Here is a 23591-nt window from a genome sequence, read left to right as displayed (position 1 = left end):
AGGGTAGGGTGAGCTCTGGAGGCCACCAGCAACTGTAGTATCTAAGATTTGTTGTGCCTCCCCTTTCCCAGAAAACAGAACTCCCTTTCCCTCTTGGGGTCAATACAGCCCTTACTGAAAATGCATGGTATACTGGTATTTTAAATATAATATCAGCCAAACTAGAATTAGTATGAACCATCCACTTCTTAAAACTGTCCCTGGCTCCTCTCGCCATCTTCTCCTGGTTTCATTCTCCTCTTGGGATACTCGTTGCTTCCTCTGTTGCAGTGTTTTCCTATCTCACTGAATGCAATATATTTTTTAACTCATACTATATGGTTATTTGTTTCAAAAGTATATACAAATTATGTACATATTAATAAAATGTGTCAATATAAAATATACAAAAATAGTTTAAAGGATAAGACTTAAAATATATAGCTAGAAATTATAACTATCTTTTTCCATGTTAAAATACACCCACCACTTTGGAAAACAGAGTTCTATGGGAATTTCATAAGTTGCATTTTTCTTGGGACTCTGTCTAGGTACTTTCTTTTCTCTCTATAGCCAACCTTATCCACTATCACGACATGGACTGTTGCCTGTGAGCTGATGTCTCCCAAACGTCAGTCTCTAGCCTATGCCTCTCTTCTAAGCACCAAATCTACAGATTAAATTGCCTAACTGACATCTTCATTTGGATGCTACATGAGCACGTGAATACTGAGCTCATCATCTTTCATACTAAATGTGCTTCTCAGTTTATGCCCTCAAATGAAGTCACTACTATCTACCAGGACCTTTGTCAAACCAGAACGAGGGGTGTCATCCTGGATATCTTCTGCATCTCACCAGTTCTAATCTGTCACTAAAATTTGTCGCTTTATTTCCTGAATAATTCTCAAATCAGTCCACTTCTCTACATTTTCATTGACATCAACGCAAATCACGGTTAGACCGAATCGTGTCCTCGCAAAATCCACAGGTTGAAGACCTAACCCACCCATACCTGAACATACTTGAAGACAGTATCTTGAAAAAGTAATTAAAACAGGGTCATTAAGGTGGACCCTAATCCAATACGACTGCTGTCCTCACAGGAAGAAATCTGAACACAGACACATACAGAAGGAAGACGATGTGAAGACACAGGGAGAAGAGATCTATGGACACTTTTATACAAGTCTTTGTATGGATATATTCTTTCATTTCTCTTGGATTAATACCTAGGAATATACTGCTGAGTCATGTGGTATGTGTATGTTTAACTTTTTAAAGAAATTGCCAAACTGTCTTCCAAAATATTCATATAATTTTACATTTCCCATCAGCAGTATATGAGTTACAGTTGCTCCACATCCTAACCAACCCCAACATTTGGTATGGGATGGTCAGGTCTGTTAAATTTTACATATGAGATTATTTGACATGTATCTGTAAAGTACCTATTCAAATCTTTGGCCTATTTTTAAACTCAGTTTTTTGTTTTCTTATTGAGTTTTGAGAGTTCGCTAGATATAAGTCCTTTATTAGATACATAATTTGTAAATATTTTTCCCCCAGTCTATGCCTTGTCTTGTATTCTCTTATTGGAGTATTTTGGAGAGCAAAAATTCTTAATTTTGAGTAAGTCCAAAATACCAAATTTTTAATTTTATGATTAGAGCTTTTGGTGTTGCATCTAAGAAATCTTTGCCTGTTCCCATGTCATGACATTTTATTCTGTTTTCTTTTATAAGTTTTAGAATTTTAGGTTTTACATTTGAATATCCAAATGTGTCAGCACTATTTGTTAAAAAGACTATTATGTCATCACTGAATTACCTTTGCAACTTTTTTTGAAGATCAGTTTTCCATGTATGTGGGAGTGTATTTTTGAATTCTATTCTGCATCAATGATATATGTCTTTATTCCAAATCCATACTCTTAAATACTGTAGTTTTATAGTTAGTCTTGAAATCAAATATTGTTAGCCTTCCAGTTTTGCTCTTCTTTTTCAAAGTTGTATTAGCCATCCCAGATTCTTTATATTTCTGTTTGAATTTTGGAATCAGCTTGCTAATTTCTCCAAAACATCTGTTGGGATTACAGATCAATTTGAAAAGAATGGACATCTTAACAGCAGTGAATCTATAAACCCACACACGTAAATAAGGTATCTCTATTTATTTAGGTCGTCTTTAATTTCTCTCAGCAATATTTATAGTTTCCAGTTTACAGATGTTGTTCATCTTTTAACAGATTTATTCCTAAGTATTTCTTATTCTTTGATGCTATTGTATATGGAATTATTAAATTTCAATTCTCAATTATACATTGCTAATACCTACAACTGATTTTTGTATATGTATTCCGCAATCTTGCAAAAAAATCACTTATTATAGTTTTAGCTGCTTTTTTGTAGATTCCATCAAATTATTTACTTAGATGATCATATCAACTGTAAAAAGACCATTCTGCTTTTTCCTGTCCAACCTGGAAGTCTTTTATTTCTTTTTCTTGCTCATTGTACTACTAGGGTAATGCTCAATAGAAGCAGCGAGAACAAAAAGAAATCCTTGTGTTTTCCCTTGTTTTAGAGAAGCATTCAGTCTTCACCATTATGTATGATTTTCACCTGTTCATTGTTCTTTTTTTAAAATTTACTGGGGTGACAATTATTAGTAAAGTTACATAGATTTCAGGTGTACAATTCTGTAATACATCATCTATTTATCACATTGAGTGCTCACCACCCAGAGTCAGTTCTTCCATCACCATATATTTGACCCAATCCCCCATCTTCTACCATCCCATTCATTGTTCTTAAACGCCTTTTATCTGGTTGAGAAAGATCCCTTCTATTCCTAGTTTGCTGAAAACTCTTATCAGGAATGGATGTTGGATTCTGTCAAATGTTTTCTGCATGTACTGAAATGATGACATGGTTCTTCTTGATTGTGGGTTTTCCTTTTTCAATTAGTCTTATATTTAAACCTCATTTAATCCTCCAAAGTTTTTTAACCTCTCAGGTTTTCCATAACCTTGTCTTTATCCTGAATTCTCTAAAATTTCATCAATTCTATCTGCCAGGCTGCTAATTCATTCTTTGGCTTTCTATAGTATCTGTTTAAAACATCGGCTAAATTTTTTATTTGAATAATTTTATTTTTAATTTCTAAGTGTTCTATTTGGTTCTTTTATTAGATCTAATGGTCTTTTTAAACAATGATTTGTTTCTCACTTTTTATTCCATTCTTTATTTTTAAAATATATACAGATATTTCAGGAGTTTTTTTTACCAGATAATTCTAACATCTGAACTCCTGTAAAAGTTCTTTAAAAGCCTAAAATCTATCTTACATTGTGTTTATTTTTCCTGCTAACTCTCAGTCACAGCTTCCAGTTTATTTAGAGGATTGGTGATTTTTTACTGTGAGCTCGTATTTGGCTGACCTTAATGTGTGGAGAATTCTGATGGTTGAAACTAGAAATGCTGTCCTTCACAGAGGATCGGCGTTTGTATCTCATGGGAGTGAGGAATTGTTACTGAAGACCATGTCAGCCAGGGTCAAAGGTCTCAGCTCGTGCAAGACCATCAGGTTTATTCTTCCATCTTGTTAGAGCCCCACAGCCTAGTGAGCTGACCCCATCACGCACAGGAACATGTGACCCTGGAGCAATGACTTGTAGATCAGAAATCTCCACTACAACTTCAACTGTTTTATCTGCTTATGTATACTTGTGTGTGTGTGTATTTATATCTATGTATATATATAATGTATATGTAAACTACATATAAAACATAGATGTGTAATATACATATACATAATATGTAATATACATACAAATATAATATACATGTATACTCTTAATACATACGTATTTACACACACACACACACAGAAGGTGCCAAAAAATGTATACACGTTTTAAGAAAGGAAAAAAACTGTATTCAAATTACATTGATGGTAACCACTTTGAGCACCTATTGCAATTGCAGAAGTCAAACGTGACTTGTATTCATCTTTTGTTGTCGGTATATAGTGAGTATTACAATTTTAATACAGTTTTTCTTTCTTAAAATGTGTTTACATTATTTTGGATATATATAAGAGTCTCTTACCTTTCTGCACGTCTAACAGTGCATTTAAAATTATACTTGTCTAATTTATTTAGAATTTATCTGTACTGTAGTGAAAGAGCCCTTAAGACTATTTGGTCCCTCTCCTAACGAGTAAAAGCAGAAATCTTCTAACCTTTACAGATAACAGTATTTGTTGATAATATCTGACTTAGAAATGTAACTGGCTATTGCCGCTTGATTTTCAAATTGATTAATCAAATTGAGACGCCACAGATAAGGGAAAAGTTTTTCTCATAAAATTAAAAAAGATTTCATATTTGGGTATTCTAAAATTTTTCTAAGTCTTCAATGCTAATGAAATCATTTACTGTGTCTAAAAAAGCAAAAGAAAACATTATTTTTCATAATTACAATTCTCATTAGTACTATAGTTGCTCAAAATGCTGAACACATTCCAAATTAGCCTAAGACATCCTATCCACACGATTACAAGATTCTGTTCGATGATTAAAAACTGCTGGCTTAGAAAACCAAAGTATCCTATCTACCCTCCCACATACAGTTTCACAGGCTTAATTCCACAGATAAGAATCTACAACTTGTTTTCCACTGTGTGGATCCTGAATAATTTGTCAGTAATTTGCTATACTCACTTTCAAACAAAGTGTTAAATAATATTGATGTTTATATAGTAATACTATAACTCTTAACTGGTTTTAAAAGATACAAAATAAACAATCTAAAATTCTAATTTAAAATAAATGATTTTAGCCAAAAAGAGGAAAAAAATGATTTATTCATTCAAGTAAACTATAGAATATACATATAGAAAGAGGAAAAAAGTATATTCATATTTAAATGCCATAAATAATTAATATGATTAATAGGTATGAATGTGTCTTTTCAAACTACAGTATGAACTGAAAATAACAGGCTAATTTTACAGGTTTGCCAGGGTATTTATTAAGTTAAACAGAAGAAAAATTAGTTATTTTAACTAAGAAAAAGCTTTGAAAAGGCTCTACAGTGAAACTGTATTCCTAAAATTTGTTAACAGCCAATACAGGTCAAGTTTTATTTTATACTCAACCCATTTATGCTCTATTTACACTTTGATGTATTCTTTATAACATGAGTATCTACTGCAAAACCGGAACTAATAAAGCATTACAGAAACTATCATCATGGGGAATTTTTTCTCTTCTTAAATGTTCCTAAGATTAGACTCTGAATACTAATATGTACAGTTCTCCCTATCAAGTAGAATCAAATAGCTTGCAAACACCAAGTTTTTAAAGTAAACCCTTTTTTGGAGCCTAATAAAAGAGAATAAGTGGTTTAACAATTCTCACAAGATCTCACAGACCAGAACTAAGGAAAATCATTCTCATTGTTTTTATGGCTACAAAATTACCGAATTAGACCATAAACTCACAATTCCTTAGTAAAATGAGACATTCATAGAAAATCCTTGATATTGTCTTATTTAAGGAAGTATAATGTCTTAAATTAAATTTCTGATAGTCTGCATGAATTAATAATGTACATGCACATCACGTTAATAGAACTGTTAAATAAAACTGACTTTGTCACATGGCAGGGTTCTGTATTACCTAGCACATGGTAAGTTTAAGACCCCTAAATAAATGTTTCAAGATCTTTTTTAAAAAATTGACATAATAATAATGAGAGCAAATTATCAAGCCAATCTTTGAATTAAGTCTATGTTATCTCATTTTCCCTCAGAATACCTCATTTCTATAGGTAGTACTATCATCCTCATTTGATATTTGATGTTCTGAAAGATTACCGGACCTACCCAAGGTTGCATAATCAATGGAGGAATGCTTAGCTCTGTCTGACAGGACCCAGTTCTTAATCACTGTACTATCCTGCCTTTGACACTACTTAAATAAGGTTTTCAGAAAGGAGATTGTTGAGATTTGGCTTTCCAAATGCTAAAAAACTACACTTAATCTTATAAAATTATTTCAGAATATTTTACGACATATTAAGGACCTGGATTGACTGTAACAGATAAATATTATTAAATAATGAGTGTGGCAAAATTTTATTCCTATGGATAAAGTCTTAGAACATTAACGAATGAAAATATTTTTCCATAAATTAATTTTTTAATACTCTATAGGGAAATACAAATTAAAACAATAAGATACCACTACACACCTACTAGAATAGCTAAAATCCAAAACACTGACAATATCAAATGCTGGTGAGGATGTGGAGCAACAGGAACTCTGTTTCTTTGCTAGTGGGAATGCAAAATGATAGAGCCATGTTGGAAGACAGTTTGGCAGTTTTTTACAAACCTAACATAGTCTAACCATACAGTCCAGCAAGTTTATTTCTCAGTATTTACTCAAGTGTGCTCAAAATTTATGTCCACACAAAAACCTGCATATGAATGTTTATAGCAGTTTTATTCATAATTACCAAAAAAATGAAAACAACAAGATGTCCTTCAATAGGTAAATGGATAAACATGGTACATCCAAACAATGGAATATTACTCAGTGATTTAAAAAACTGAGCTATTATCAAGTCACAAAAACACATGAAGGAAACTTTTTTTTTTAAAGTGTATTGGGGTGACAGTTGATGAAGGAACCTTAAATGCATATTACTAACTAAATGAAAGAAACCAGTCTGAAAAAGGCTACCTACAGTATGTTTCCAATTAAATGACATTCCGAAAAAGGCAAAACTACGAAGATAGTAAAAAGATCAGGGGTTGTCAGGGCTCATGGAGAAAAGTGGTGGAAGGATGACTAGGTATAGCATAAGGGATTTCTAGGGAAGTGAAATTACTGGACCTATTTTGAATGATACTATAATGGTGGATATGTGACTATACATTTGCATAATTGCATTGGTGTGGCCCATTTGTTACAATTAATGAATCATTATCAATACATTATTATTTACTAAAGTCCATAGTTTACATTAGGATTAGCTCATTGTGTTGTACAGCTCCATGGGTTTTGCATAACGCATAATGGATGCTATGATAACATAAGTAACAGATGTATTTTCTACTTAATTTTTTAATAAAAATAAAGACCATTAATTTTTTCAATCTACAGGTATTGAACTACAACAAAAGAAAAATAATTACAAAAATTATTTAACAAAGGAAAATGCAAATAATTTTTGTGGATATAAAACAAGTTGGCAAAAATAAATCAAATATGGAAATCCTATCACAGTTTATAGTGAATTACAATCAGTTTAAAAACAAAGAAACCTGGGAAATGGATTCTTAATTTTCCTAGTGACATTAAGTAAGTCTGTTTATATTCCATATTATAAGCCAAAGAGAAAGTATTTATTAATTTAGCTTCCAGTGAATTTCAAAATATGGACTACTGTTTACAAAAATGTAATATGTAAATATTTCTAAAATGTGTTCTACGTAGATTCCAATTTTAAAAAAAGGTATTTGCTAGAAATGATTTCTCTAGGGAAAAGAAGCATTAATTTCTAAACAGATATTGTATAAAGCATAAAGCATAATTCTAATATTGTTTCATCTTAAATTATTTACCTGGTTTTGATTTTTTTAAAATATATTCACAGGTTTAAAAAGCTAAACCACTAAATTTGAAAGAATGAGAATGTTTAATACCAGGACATATCCTTAAAAATCTTGAAGATGCAAAATCTTGTAGTGTAAGAACATTCTGTTCATAATCTTTTCCTCAAAAAGAGATTACAAAATGATTTAGAGATGTTGGTCGAGACATAGATCTTCAATGACCCAAACCACCAGATCTATGTCATCATTGACTGAAGTTTAAAATGTTCTGAAAATTTTAAGGGTCATTATTTAGGGACTCAAATCATTCTAAAACTCTACAATTTTCACAAAGGTTCTCCTTTAATTATTTTACCTAGATAATATTCCACGGTAGTTACATAATTAGCAAAAATATTTTTTATAGCTTTACAATAAAGGAAAAGACTATTTTGAAGAAATTATAGTAAATATAGTAAAATTTATGTGCTATCTTTGCAATATATAACAGATATTTTCTTTTGAGTATTTTCACCTTCTTCTTGCCCTGGAATTCCCAAGAATATAGAGTTAGAAGTTATTTTAGACTTTTCAGGTAAGACTGCTCATCTCTGAATATAGATGAGTCCACTGAATTCCAAGAGGGACTAGTATTTTTCCATAAATATTACCCTAAAAGACAAATATCAACTAAACTGGAAATTTACTTTGAAAATTACATATAAAAGACCCACATAAATGGCCAGTGTCTATTCACTATAACAACTGAATGTTGATGAGAATTCACAGGTGTTTTTAATGTAGAAAGTTTGCTCAGCACAATATCACAAACATAAACCTCTTTAAATGGCACTATTCCTTTACTATTAATGTTTTCTTTATACTCTTAAACATTACAATAGTTTCATTAGAATTGCTTTAGTGTTGTTAGTAGAGTATTAATTAAACTATTAAAAAGAATCAAAATATATATAAAAGGTTAGATAGTAAAAGCTTGAAACAAAGCCAATGCATAGAAAGAATAAATAATTAATTTGGGTAGAAAGATAACCAAAATCAGAAGGAATGAATGATAACATTTCATGTGCAGTTGTTTGCCTATAAAAATGAAGACCTGGTATTGGTAATCCCATCTACTAGTAAATGGAAAAAATTAATGACTATACAAATTGATAAAAAGCATCTTATTGTTTCTTTCACACAATTAAAAACCAAATATGACGCAGGGTAATGTAAGTAGCTACGTACCATTGTAAGCGTATATGCAAACAAGAGTTAACATAGCAGGTCCGAGACTGCTATAGTTAAAAATGCCCGCTTACACATCTGGTCCTTGCCTGGCATCTGGAACTTTGCTTTTGAGAGGGTCTCCATGATTCTCTGATAGGAGTGCTCACTGTATCTAAACTGTGTGTACAAATAATGTGGTTTATGTCAAACACATGTTTTTCTTTTGGGAGTCTAGAAATACGGTATGTGCTAGGTGGGAACTGACCTCTGATGAAAATCCTGGACTTCCAGGCTCAAAACGAACATCCCTGGAAGATGACATTTCATGCATGATGCCAAAACTTATTGGCAGACCTGGAATTAAGGGTGTCCTGTCTAACTCCAGTGGGCGAGGACTCTTGGAAGCTCTCATGTGATTTCCTGTGGACTTCACCCCATGCACGCACCGTTTCCCTTTGCTGACACTCTCCCTATAATACATCAGTCACAAGCATGACGATATGCTGAATACTGTGACTGCTCTTAGTGAATCACGACACTGAAGGTAGTTTGGGAAATCCTCAAGATCATGTATAAAATACTTAAAATTTTGAACTATAAAGGAAATCACCTATACCACGATACCGGAAACTTAAAAGAAATTTTTCCTTTGGAGCCCTTAGGTGTTAATATTTAATGATGAATAATCAGTTATTCTACAAATCATTTTCAAAAACAAATCAAAATGAATGACTAAAATGTAGTCAGGGATTCCTACGCATAGAAGGAATTCTCACTGCTCAGAGGCCTGCAGATCAGTCACTGATAGGAGGGAGACTTCAGAATATAGAAAATGAATATAACAATATGCTCTTCAGGAAAAAGTAACAACGAGTGGATCCTACCATCTTCAGTTAAGACTTCATAAGACAGGATTATAAACATTAATTTTCTTATTTACCAAAAATCGTCGTCTTACTCTCTAGTGGAACTTTAAAAAACATTTATAATAAATCATTTATACGGCAGAAAATGGGAAATTATTGTATGCATTTCAGAAATTAGTCTATATATGGTATTACTACTATAATCTCCTCAATAAACAAATGTACTTATACATATATTGCAAAGAAAATTTATGTCTGTCAAGAAATACACTTATTTCCCTACAGCTATTTGACATGTAGCCTCTCTGTATGACAGAAACACAAATAACACTGGCTCATTATCTTTTTGCCTTCTTCAATAAAGAGAAAAATATTTTCATTGAAATATACCTTAACTATTTCTTCAATGAAACAAACGTGAGAAACAGGATCTCTCTTCTTGGCTAATATTTTTTGTAGATGTTGGACCTAAAAAGGGGAAAAGAAGGAGAATATATATAATTGGGTACTTTCAAATGAAACAAGCGTAAAGCACAGCACTGGCAGCAGCAAGGGAAGGGAAATGCCGTTTTGCCAGAGCCTTTCCAAACATGATAATCAGCGAAGGTAGTGATTTTGAAGGCTCGGAAATTTTAAGAAACCTGCCCATGGGGTCACACAACTTGAAACAACAATCCATAATTAATGTTCTTCTCATTCTGTAAAATATTTACCTGTCCACAAACAGTACAAATATGATCTACAAGTTTCTCCATATTGGTCCAGAGGGAAGCACGAAAAGCTGCTGTATTTCCTGGGGTTGGCATGGTAGATCGGCCAGGTCCCCCTGTTTATATGAGTGACAAAGAAATATTACAGATAAAAGTTTCCAATTATAACAAACTGTATGTTATTATGAAAATCATATACAGACTGAAAAATTAGAAATAATTTCTTATAATATAAAAATGAATTTAGCCTTTTGTGTTTAAGAAAGAAAGGGTAACAGGATCTACACACACACACACACACACACACACACACACACACACACTAATATAGGAAGGGTAATAAAACAAAACCAAAAAATTACTGAAAATGGTTTCAGGGAGTGGGTGTGGTGAACACAGGACCAGGTGAAGGTCACAGGATTGGAAGTACTGAGTCTTTGTGAGCCATACAAATGTTTTACATACTTCAAAATAGATTTAAATTTTAAAAGAATGAAAAGAGCAAACTCTAAAACTAAATACAAACAAGTACAGAAACAAATAAAACTAACTGCACTACAAATTGATAATGTAAAACCACACAAGGGGAAACAAATAATTTTAGTAATTTTTAATTACAGAGCCCGGACTTTAGTAAGATATATTTTAGGGGCAAAAAGAATTGCAAAGAAATACTGTACTTTACTTAATAGACTTGTTGTTGAACGTAGTATTGATGTAGTATTCTGAAACTAGTTTAGGTGTATTTTAGAATAGAGCAAATGGAGGCTCTCACTGTAAACAGAAATAAAGATACACAAATATGTAAAAGGGATTACAGGTATTTCCCAACTCTGTCCTCTAAATGAACAGAGAGAAAATGACTCAACAGAAATGAGCATACCTAGTACCCAAAGTTTGATATCCAGCACCATTTCCCAAAAAAAGAAACCAGGGCTCACTGGAGAAAAGGGTGATACCTGTCTGGAGCAGTGAACACAGAAGATAAACCTGATACATACTGTGCCAGAGAGCAAAGAAGTGTTCAAAGACATATGGAGATCTGTCACAGGACACAAGAAATTAACTGAAGGAGGTTTCCCAAAATAAATTTGGAACATTTGGGCATCCAAAATAATACTGATGATAATCAATTACAAAATGCTGATTAGAAAAATAATTCATTAGATGATGCAATACAGAATTGTACACCTGAAATCTACATAACTTTACTAACAACTGTCACCCCAATAAACTTTAATTAAAAAAAATAATAATAGTTCATGAGTTCATAGTGAAAAGTCGTGTTTAAAAAGGATGGGAATTGCTTTTTACAGATGTCAGTTAATAAATGCAGATGGAATGATAGAAATAAAAAAACCACCATTTTGAAACTAATAGTAAAATAATTGAAGGAAAGATTATCATTGGTACTAAAACACTGAGAGAAATGTAACAGGAAACAGGATATTAACACGGTCTCAAAGTATGTGCCACAAATTACTAATTACAAAAAAAAAAAAAAAAAGAGTACTCTTACAAGGAGCAATCCAGCATACATTATAGTAACAAAATGATTTCATTTAGCATCAACAATTATGAGACAGACTAACACAACTGTGGTGCTTCCTGATATGATGTAATGGGGAATACACATCACCACCCTACCCATCTGTTTACCCTGAATGTAATCATGAAGAAACAAACAGATAAATCCAGACAAAGCCAGATTGTGGGGCTCTCCAAACACGTTAATGCCATAAAAGACAAAAAAGGTAGTGGGGGTGTTTTTTATTAAAAGAGAGTAAAGAGACAAGACAACCAATAGAAGGGCATAATCTCTGACTAGTTCAAGTTGGGGGAAAAACAGCTATAGAAAATATTTTGGGGAACAACTGAAAAATGTTCAATATAAATTACATATTAAATACTACTAAAGTACCTGTTGAAATTCTTGAGAGTGACGTCTAACAATGTTATCGCATGTAATACACACCCAGCTATTGTACAGGTTTAAACTGTTTCAACATAAAAAGAAGGATTTTAATCTCAAATTGAAAAGTATAAATTTCCATCCAAACTAAGCTGAAAACCCAGGCAGTACAGAAGACCGTCAGTGATTAGCTATCCTAGCCTGCTTTTAAAAAGGGCAAGAATCAAGAAAACCAGAGGCTGTGTTCGTAAGCTGCTTCACTTTTGTTCTTCACCAATTCTAAGTTTACTAAAGAATTACATGTACCGTTAGTAAGGAGATGCTGTTACTTTTTACTGATAATTGAAAAGTAATAAAAAAGACAAACATATAGGAAAGAGATACTGGCTTTAAAAATATGAATAATTCCTGTTTGAAATTTAGGTCTGATTAATTTTTAAATTACTTGTAGTGTTGTGCAAAGACTGTTCAGGAAAAGTGTACAGGGAACAGAGAGGTAATACTGAAAGAACCTGTAATTGTCAATATGTTGTATAGAGAATGAACTCATAATACTGAGGAAAGGCTATGTAGTGCCCTTGTGAAAACTAGAAATATTCATTAAATTACTAGAATATGTATAGCTTGGTTTTATTATAAAGAATTATGGGATGCGTCAACTCATTACAATCTTAAACCACATACAAGCAGAAATACAAGAAGATATTTTCTGCTCGTATTTACTTTGGAGAAACTGAAAAAGAGGTAAGATCACAGCTACTGGTTTGACAGGTTCTAGAGGCTTCACTTTTCTTATTTATAGCTTAGAACTAAGCTAAATGCATCTTTTTGAAGATATAAACATGAAATAACAACTGAACATAGGAGAGGGGAGAAAGGAAGGGGAGAAAGAATGAAAAAAAAAACAGACACCATTATCAGCTTTAGGATAAACTAAGTTTTATCAAAGTGATGGAAGAAACTAAGAGTTCCTCAAAGAAAGAATACTTAAGAGTGATTTCCAGTTAGTAATAGTGAATAAAAACATTTTCCTACTCTCATCCCTAGAAAAGCAATGAAAATAAGAACAAACAAAAAGTAGAGGAAAATGTCAACTTCAAAATAAACAAGGAATCAGCTAAAAGCTCAAACTTGAGATTATGAAGCATGGATGCCAAATGCTGCAGGTAAATCAAAATGAACAAGGAACCAGATGGCTGCCATCTAAGACCATTAGCAAGAAACAAATTGTTCTTAAAATCAATGGTAAGAATTTAGACAGGCTATCCAGTGATGCTTTGCTTAGTGTTGAAATGGATGGTCCAGGGAAGGAGCTAGTAAAAGGCTCAATGTTGCAGAGTGGCAAAGAAAGAAAAGCTGAAAGAGAAATCATAATAAAATGATATAGACATCGTGTAAGACTTAGCCCTCCAGCGTGGGGAGACGATTAGAAGTAAAATGAGGTGAAAGAGGAAAGAAGAGCAGAGGATGTGAGGTTTCCACACAGAAGCTGCTTAAAGGCTTCACTAGGACTCACACTAAGTTCCAGAACAGGCCAACACTTGACAAAAGAAGTGTTCCCAAGGTGGAAGGAAACACAAACCAGTGAATGGTTTTACTAGAAGATAATGGGGGGGAAATGGAAGAAATGCTGCTGAGAGTCACCCAAAATCCAGTCAGGAGGCTGCTGAGGAAGTGGAGGCTGTGCACACCTTGGGCCTCTGTTCTCAGAGCTGCTATGAAGTTGCCAAACCTGTGGATGAACTCAGCATAAGGATATCCTAGAGCCATAAGCACCCTGGGACAGGGCTCCATGGACTTGACTTCCTTCCGTGTAGTTTTCACTCCCCTTATTTGCATATTGGAACTAACCAATCCCTGTTAACCTAGCCAGAATCCTACATTTGCATGAAAGAATTCCATTTTGTGGTTTCTGCCTTTATAAACCCTGCCTCTCTTTGCTCTCTCCAGAGAGCATTTCGGGTTGCTATCTGCATCTCTTGGATTTGAATCCTTTAAGACTCCAAATAAACTTTTGTTTTACAACCTCAAATCTCCATTGGTTAATACTAAACAAACTTAAATCAAAGTTATAGACTGTCCCAGGTCTCTCCCTCCAACCATTCCCATACCATTTTTCAAGGAACAAGCAGTACATTTCAAGGATGAATAATAATCAGAAAAAGCAACATGGGGCCTAACACAGATATCTGAGGATGCTAAGGGCAGGAAAGGAATATAAGCAAAAAGCAAAGATAAACATAGCTTACCAAAGAAACTCCTAAAGGAAAAAACAGTAAGGGTTACTTAGTTTATCCACTGTCTCAAAGTAATTATAGGAAACATTCTCAGTGTGATGATATAAGAGAGTAACACATGAGAAATAACAAAACATAATGATCAACGGTGAAATCACAATCAGACATGGGAAATAGGCAAGAGGGAATCAAACAAAATTAAAGTACAAATATATAAAATATAATGAAGGAGAAGATACTAAAAATGGAAAACAAAGATGTGGTATATGCATAAAGTTCCTGAAAAGAACAAATGGAAAAGAAAAATATTCAAATATACAACTGAGGTCAACTTTTCTATAAAAGAGAATAACATATTCTCACACAGAATAAAAAATAGATATAGAGCATTCAATCCCAAAATATATCCCAATTACTGAACTTCAAAGATAAAGAATCATTTAGACGTCCAAGAAAAACAAGTGAGTTATGGGGGGGGGGGGGCTAAAAATCTGATTAGCAATTACATTTCTGGTTCCACATGTAAGAAGCCTGAGCTTCGAAGTCAGGCACTCTGTCCTAACAACAAATAACGGATGAACAGACTGAAAAATCAGCAACTCTTCTTGGACCCATAAGAGAGGGGAGGGCACATGCCAAACCATCGCCCCATAAATGAGAAAGACCTACAAGCAAATGAAGGGAGTTGCTACTTACCAGAGAAGAGCCTCGCTGGCAGAAACTGCTGAGGGAACCAGCGCCATAGTAGGAAAACCTGATAAGGTAACTGAGGAATTGCTAGAGGCTCAGTGTGGACAATTCTGAGAGTTAAAAAGTCCAGGGGATCCAGTCACAGAGGGACCCTACATATTGAGATTTATTTCCAAGAGGCTGACTAGGTTCCCACAATAAATATCAGAGAAAAATCCCCTCATGCTTCCAGGAGGAGGAGAGGAAAAAGAATCATTTGAAATAGGCCAGAGAACTCTGTTCTTAGCAAGGCCTGTTCTCAGGAGAAACTAATTCACCAGAGCCTTATCTGCTGGAGTATTTAGCAGAGCCTAACTGACCTGGGAAGGGAAATACCCAACTCCAGCCTCCTTTAGCCTAAAGGAGAGAAATATTTTACACTTGTGAAGTTTCTGGTACCAAGGTAGAGGCAGGCTGGAAGAGCGAGACCTCCTCACAGCACTGCAGGATGCTGCCCCTCCCCACATATCACACCAACACATGATTAAAGGCGTATTCATAGCAATGCCTTTCACCAAGAAAACAATGACAAGTTCTAGTAGAAGGCAAAAAACACAATTTGAAGAGACAGAGCAAGCATCAGAACCAGACATGGCAGGGATATTGATATTATCAGACCAGGAATGTCAAATAACTAAGCTAATATGCTAAGGGCTCTAATGGATTAACAAAACAGAATGCAAAAACAGATGAGCAATTTAAGAAAACAGATGAACATCCTAAGGAAAAAAAATCACAAAGAAATGCTAGCGATACAGAAATGAAGCATGCCCTTGATGGGCTTATGAGTAGACTGGAGACGGCTGAGTAAAGAGTCTTTGAGCTAAGGATGTATCAATAAAATCCTCAAAAACTGTAGAGAAAAGAGAACATTGAAAAAACAGAACAGAATATTCAAGGACTGTGGGACAACTACAACTGGTATGATAAACAAGTAATGTGATAGTAATACCAGAAAAAGGGAGAGAGAAAGGAACAGAAGAAATATTTGAGACAATAATGACTGAGACTCTCTCCAAATTAATGTCAGACACCAACCCACAGATCCATGGAGCTCAAACAACACAAAGCTGGATAAATGCCAAAAAACAGTAAAATTATGCATATCATTTTCAAATTACAGAAAAAGCAAAGATAAATAAAATCCTGCAAGAAGCAGGGCAGGGGCTGGTGGAGGGAGGAATCTTATCTATAGAAGAACAAAGATAAGAATTACATTTGTCAAATCATGCAAGAAACAGAGTGAAGTATTTAAGTGTTGAGGGGAAAAAAAAAAAGCACCAACGTAAAATTCTATGCCCTGTAAAATTATTCTTCAAAAGTAAAGGAGGGCCGGCCCGGTGGCTCAGGCAATTAGAGCTCCATGCTCCTAACTCCGAAGGCTGCCGGTTCGATTCCCACATGGGCCAGTGGGCTCTGAACCACAAGGTTGCCAGTTCGATTCCTCGAGTCCCGCAAGGGATGGTGGGCTCTGCCCCCTGCAACTAAGATTGAACACAGCACCTTGAGCTGAGCTGCCTCCCGAATGGCTCAGTTGGTTGGCGTGCAGGCTCTCAACCACAAGGTTGCCAGTTCAATTCCTTGACTCCCGCAAGGGATGGTGGGCAGTGGCCCCTACAACTAAAATTGAACATGGCACCTTGAGCTGAGCTGCCACTGAGCTCACGAATGGCTCAGTTGGTTGGAGTGCGTCCTCTCAACCACAAGGTTGCGGGTTTGACTCCCGCAAGGGATGGTGGGTTGTGCCCCCTGCAACTAGAAAATGGCAACTGGACCTGGAGCTGAGCTGCACCCTCCACAACTAAGACTGAAAGGACAACAACTTGAAGCTGAATGGCACACTCCACAACTAAGATTGAAAGGACAACAACTTGACTTGGAAAAAAAAAGGCCTGGAAGTACACACTGTTCCCCAATAAAGTCCTGTTCCCCTTCCCCAATAAAATCTTAAAAAAAAAAAAAAAAAAAGTAAAGGATAATTAAAGACTTTTTCTGCCAAACAAAAATTGAGGGAATTTGTTGCCAATAGACCTGCCTTGCAAGAAGTGTTAAAAGTAGCTCTTTAGAAAGAAGGAAAATCATATATGTCAGAAACTCAGATCTACATAAAGAAAGAGGACTGAAGAAGGAATAAGTGAAGGTAAAATAAAAACTTTCTTCTTATTCTTAGTTGACCTAACAGTTTATTCAAAATAATAATAGCAACAATGTATCTGATTATGTATGTTTATGTTTATATCATATATATGTATGTATATATAATATATACATTTCTTATGTTTACTATATATAAGTGAAATGAATTATAACAATGATACAAGGGATGGGAAGAGGGAATTAGGATTATTTTGTTATTACACATTACAAGGTACTCATACTATCTGTGAAGTGGTGTAGTGTTATTTGAAAGTGGACTTCAATTGGTTCTAAATTTATATTGCAATACCTAAGGAAATCTCTATAAAAATTTTAAAAAGTATAACTGATATATTAAGAAAGGAGAAAAAAATGGAATTATATAAAATGAACAATTAAAGCCAAAAAAGGAAGAAAAAGGGTAAAAAACAAAAATAAGAACAAAGAACAAGGGCATTAAATAGAAAACAGTAATGAATATAGTAGATATTAATCCAACTATGTCAATAATCACTTTGAATGTCAATGGTCTAAATGCACCAATGAAAAGAGATAGTTCAAGTGGATCAAAAAACACAACTCAATTATATGTTGTCTACAAGAAATCCACTTTAAATATAAAGACACATAGAGATTAAAAGTAAATGGAGAAAAATATACCATTGTAACAATAATCAAAGGAAAGTAGGAGTAGCTATACTAATTTCAGACAGAGCAGAATTAAAGTAAGGAAAGTTATCAGGGATAATGAAGGTCATTATAGAATGATAAAGGGAACAATTCTCCAAGAAGACATAACAATCCTTAACATATATGCACCTAACGACACAGTGTCAAACTATATGAGGCCAAAACAGACAGAACTGCAAGAAGAAACAGATGAATCCACTATCGTAGTTAGAGAATTCAACATTCCTCCCTCAGAAATGGACAGATCAAAAAGAATGAAATCAGTAAGGAGACAGCTGAATTTCCCCAATACCATCAGAAAATTGGATATAATGGACATCTATAAACTACTTCAGCCAACAACAGCACAATACACGTTCTTCTCAAGTTCACATAAAACATTCACTTATACAGACCACATTCTGAGCATAAAACACATCTTAAATTATTAAAGAATAAAAATCATACAATGTCTGCTCTCAGACCATAAAGAAATTAAACTAGGAATCAACAGAAAGATAAGCAGGAAATCCCAAAATATATAAAAATTGAACAACACACTTCTAAATAACACATGGGTCAAAGAAATCTGAAGGGAAATTTAAAAACTGTTTAATTAAATGAAAATATAAGAACAACTTATCAGAATTTGTGGGATGTGGTAAAAGTGGTGCTTAGAGGGAAATTTATAGCATTGAACGCAAATATTAGGAAGAAAAAAGAAAGATCTAAAATTAAGATGTTTAATTTAATTAAACTAATAATTAAACTTAAAGATTATTTAAGTTTCCACCCTAGAAAACCAAAAAAAGAAGAGCAAATTAAAAACAAAGTAAGCAGGGCCGGCCCGGTGGCTCAGGTGGTTGGAGCTCCATGCTCCTAACTCCGAAGGCTGCAGGTTCAATTCCCACATGGGCCAGTCAGCTGTCAACCACAAGGTTGCCGGTTCAACTCCTCGAGTCCCACAAGGGATGGTGGGCTCTGCCCCCTGCAACTAAGATTGAACACGGCACCTTGAGCTGAGCTGCCGCTGAGCTCCCGGATGGTTCAGTTGGTTGGAGCGCTTCCTCTCAACCACAAAGTTGCAGGTTCGACTCCCACAAGGGATGGTGGGCTGCGCCCCCTGCAACTAGCAACGGCAACTGGACCTGGAGCTGAGCTGCGCCCTCCACAACTGAGACTGAAAGGACAACAACTTGAAGCTGAACAGCACCCTCCATAACTAAGATTGAAAGGACAACAACTTGACTTGGAAAAAAAGTCCTGGAAGTACACACTGTTCCCCAATAAAGTCCTGTACCCCTTCCCCAATAAAATCTTAAAAAACAAAAAAAACAAAGTAAGCATAAATAAATAAATAGTAAGAAGTAGAGCAGGAATTAATAAAATTTCCAACAGGAACTCAATAGAGAAAAATCAATGAAACAAAAAGCTGGTTCTTTGAAAAAAAATCAATAATATTGATAATCCTCTATACAGGCCAACTGAGAAAAAAAGAGAGAGTACAAATTACTAGTATCAGAAATGAAAGACGACATCACTATAGATCTCATGGAAATTTAAAGGCTAATAAAGTAATACTATTCAAAACTCTACGCTCACAAATTTATGTGAAAGACGCACTTTGCCAAAACCCATGCAAGAAGAAAGAGATGATCTGCACAGGCTTATATCTATTAAAGTAGTTGAATCAGTACTTAATAATAACCTCCAAAATTAAAGCACCAGGCCCAGATGAGTCTACTGGTTTATTCCACCAAACATTTAAGGAAGAAATTATACCAGTTCTCTACCATCTCTTTCAGCAGATAGAAGCAGAGGGAATACTTCCTAACTAATTCTATGAGGGCAATATTACCTAACATCAAAACCAGACAAAAATATGACAAGAAAACTACGGACCGTATTTTTTATGATCACAGATGCAAAAATCCTCAACAAAATATTAGCAAATAAAATCCTACAATGTATATAAAGAAGTTTACACCATGACCAAGTGGGATTTACTTAGGAATGCAAGGCTGGTTCTACATTCAAAAATCAGTTAATGTAATCAATCACAACAACAGACTGAAAAAGAAAAACCACATGATCCCATTAATGCATGCAGAAAAACAACTGACAAAATCCAACACTCATTAATGATAAAAATTCTCAGTAAACTAGGTATAAAACGAACTTTCTCAATTTGATAAAAACTATCTACGAAAACCCTGCAACTGACATCATCCTTAATGGTGAGAGACATTCTCACTAAAATCTGATACAAGGCAAGGATGTCCCCCTCACCATTCCTTTTCAACACAGTACTAGAAGTCCTTGCTCATGAAACAAGGATAGATATACATCAAACAAGAAAAGATATACATTGGGAAGGAAGACAAAACTTTTTGTTCACAGATGACATAATCATCTACGTAGAAAATCAGAAAAATTGATGAAAAAATCTCCCGGAACTAATACTATGGCATGGTTGTAGAATACAATGCTGATATATACAAAAGTCAATTGCTTTCCCGTATACCAACAATGAACAAGTGGAATATGAAACTGAAAACATAGTATCATTTACTTTAGCCCCCAAAATAACTTAGGTATATATAAATCTACCAAAATATGTACAAGATCTATATGAGGAAAACTACAATATTCTGATGAACAAAATTAAAAAAGAAAAACTAAATAAATGTAGAGATATTCCATTTTCAAGGATAGGAAGTTTCAAAATTATCAAGATATCTATTCTTCCCAACTTGATTTACCGAATTGATGCAATACGAATCAAAATCCCAGCAAGTTATTTTATGGATATTGACAAACTGATTCTAAAGTTTATATGAATAGGCAAAAGACCCAGAATAACCAACACAATATTTAAGAAAAAGAGCAAAGTTGGAAGGCTGACTTTCTGACTTCAAGACATACTATAAAAGCTACAGTAACCAAGAAGATGTAGTATTGGCAAAATAACAGACAAATTAATGGAACAAAATACAAAGCCTAGAAATATACCCACATAAATATAGTCAATCAATCTTTGACAAAGGAGCAAAGGCAATAAAATGGAGGAAAGGTAATCACTTTAACAAATGGTGCTGAAATAACTGGATAACCACATGGAAAAAATATGAATCTTAGACACCCTTCAACAAAATTAACTCAAAATGGATCATGGACCTAAATGTCAAACACAAAACTATAAAACTCCTAGAAGACGACACAGGAGAAGACCTAGATGACTTTGGGTACAGCTATGATTTTTTAGATATAAGATCAAAGACACAATCCGTGAAAGAAGTAAATGATAAGCTGGACTTCATTAAAATTAAAAATTTTTACTCTGGAAAAGATAATATCAACAGAATTAGAACACAAGCTACAAAATGGGAGAAAATATTTGCAAAAACCTCATCTGAAAGGACTATTATTCAAACTATGCAAAAACTCTTAAAACTCAACAATGAGAAAACAGCCTGATTAAAAAATGGGCCCAAGACTGTAAGAGACACCCCCCTCACTAAAAAAAGATATACAGATGGCAGATAAGCATATGAAAAGAAGCTCCACATCATACATTATCAGATAAATGTAAATTAAAACAGTAAGATACCACTATACACCTATTAGCATGGCCAAAATCTGGAACACTGACAACACCACATACTGCCATGGATGCGGGGCAATAGGAACCCTCATGCTTTGCTGGTGGGAATGCAAAATGGTACAGTCACTTTAGAAGACAATTTGGCAGTTTCTTACCACACCAAATATACTCTTAGTGTACAATCCAGCAATTCTGCTCCTTGGTATACAACCCAACAGAGTTGAAAACTTATGTCCATCAGAAAACCTGCACAAGGATATTTCATAGTAGCTTTTTTTCATAATTGCCAAAACTTGGAAACAATCAAGATGTCAGTAGGTAGACGGATAAATAAATTGGTATATCCACACAATGAAATGTTAATAAGCACTAAAAAACAAACAAACAAACAAACTAAGATATCAAGCCATGAAAAGACATGAAAGAACCTTAAATGCATATTTCTAAGTGAAAGAAGCCAACCTGAAAAGGCTACATACTGTATAATTCCAACTACATGACATTCTAGAAAAGGCAAAAGTACGGAGATAATGAAAAGGTCAGTGATTACCAGGGCTGAGAGCTGTGGAGATGAACAGGCAGAGCACAGGGGATTTTTAGGGCAGTGAAAATACTCTGTATGATATTATAATAATGGAGATATGTCATTACACATTTGTCCAAACTCACAGAATGTACACCACCAAGAGTGTATCCTAATGTAAACTGTAAACTTTGGGTGACTGTGATGTGTCGATGTTATTTCATCCTTGGTAATTTCATCCTTGGTAACAAATATACCATCCTTGGGGGACATTCAAAAAGGGAAGGCCATGCAGGTGTGGGGGCAGGGAAATCTCAGTACCTTCTTAATTTTGCTGTGAACCTAAAACTACACTAAAAAAAAGTCTTAAAAAATAAAAATTTTAAAAACAATTAAAAAAATGAATAAAGTTCCCTGTATACCCCTCCCTTCCTGGTCCCATTTTCCCTGCTCTTTCCCCAGAGCTAATGCTATTTTGAATTTTATTATTATTATTATCATGCATATACTTATACTTTTATTACATATTTACATATGTAGAACAATATATAATATAATCTATCATGTCTACTACGTTCTTAGGCTTTAAATATAGTATACTGCATGTATCTTTCTGCAACTAACTTTTCCACGTACTGTTTTTGAGAATTATCTGTATTTGTAAATTTATTAATTTAAATATTGTATAGTAGTCTACTTAATAGTTTATTAATTTTTCCATTGCAAGAAAGGTTGTTTTCACTGTTATAAACAATAGTACAATAAAAATATTTATACATATGTGCCAAGAGTTTCTCTAGGATATAATCTCATGAGAGAAATTATAAGATCATAAGGTATACAGTTTTAACCTCACAGATCAATTTGATAAAATTGAGTAAAGTGGTTGAATCATTTTATCCTCCTAGAATCAGAGTACAAGAATTTCTGCTCTCACCCAACACTGAGTTAGTTGTGTCTTAGATTTTGCCAATTTCACGGTCAAGAAATAGTGCTTGTTTAATTTGTATTTTCCTAACTAGTTCATCCTCCAAAGAGACTGAATCTTTTCACATTTATTGGATGTTCTTTGAATTGCCAATTCACAGTCTTTATATTTTCAACTGACTTGTTTATCTTTTTTCTTGTTGAATTATAAACTTTAATATATATCACAGGTGACATTTTTCCCTTAAAATCATATTAATGTTGTATGTTTTTTTAATTTGAAACAATCTTAAAAATAAGAAAATTGAAAGCGTAGTAAAAAAATTGTCTTCCCTGAATCATTTGTGAATAAGTTACCGACTGGATGCTCTATAAACCTTGAATGCTTTAATGTTATTTCCAAAACACAAGGATACTCTACTATATAATATCAATATCGGGAACAAGATCAGGAAATTAAC

The 23591-nt window shown here is 34.0% G+C and overlaps 1 protein-coding gene across 1 annotated transcript in view; it reads right to left on the bottom strand.

Annotated features, from left to right (window-relative positions):
* The window catches only part of COG5 (component of oligomeric golgi complex 5), a 310758-nt gene that overhangs the window by 106933 nt on the left and 180234 nt on the right, over positions 1-23591 (bottom strand). Inside the window, exons 9-10 of the mRNA XM_019745323.2 lie at positions 10397-10509; positions 10074-10151 (exon numbers count right to left, since the gene is read on the bottom strand). Of these exons, the coding sequence (XP_019600882.1) occupies positions 10074-10151; positions 10397-10509 (191 nt within the window). The remainder of the gene's footprint in view (positions 1-10073; positions 10152-10396; positions 10510-23591) is intronic.

This window comes from Rhinolophus sinicus, linkage group LG09 (genome assembly GCF_036562045.2).
Source record: "Rhinolophus sinicus isolate RSC01 linkage group LG09, ASM3656204v1, whole genome shotgun sequence".
NCBI lineage: Eukaryota > Metazoa > Chordata > Mammalia > Chiroptera > Rhinolophidae > Rhinolophus > Rhinolophus sinicus.
The sequence above is the reverse complement of the archived record's forward strand: the minus strand, read 5'-3'. Positions and strand labels throughout refer to the sequence as shown.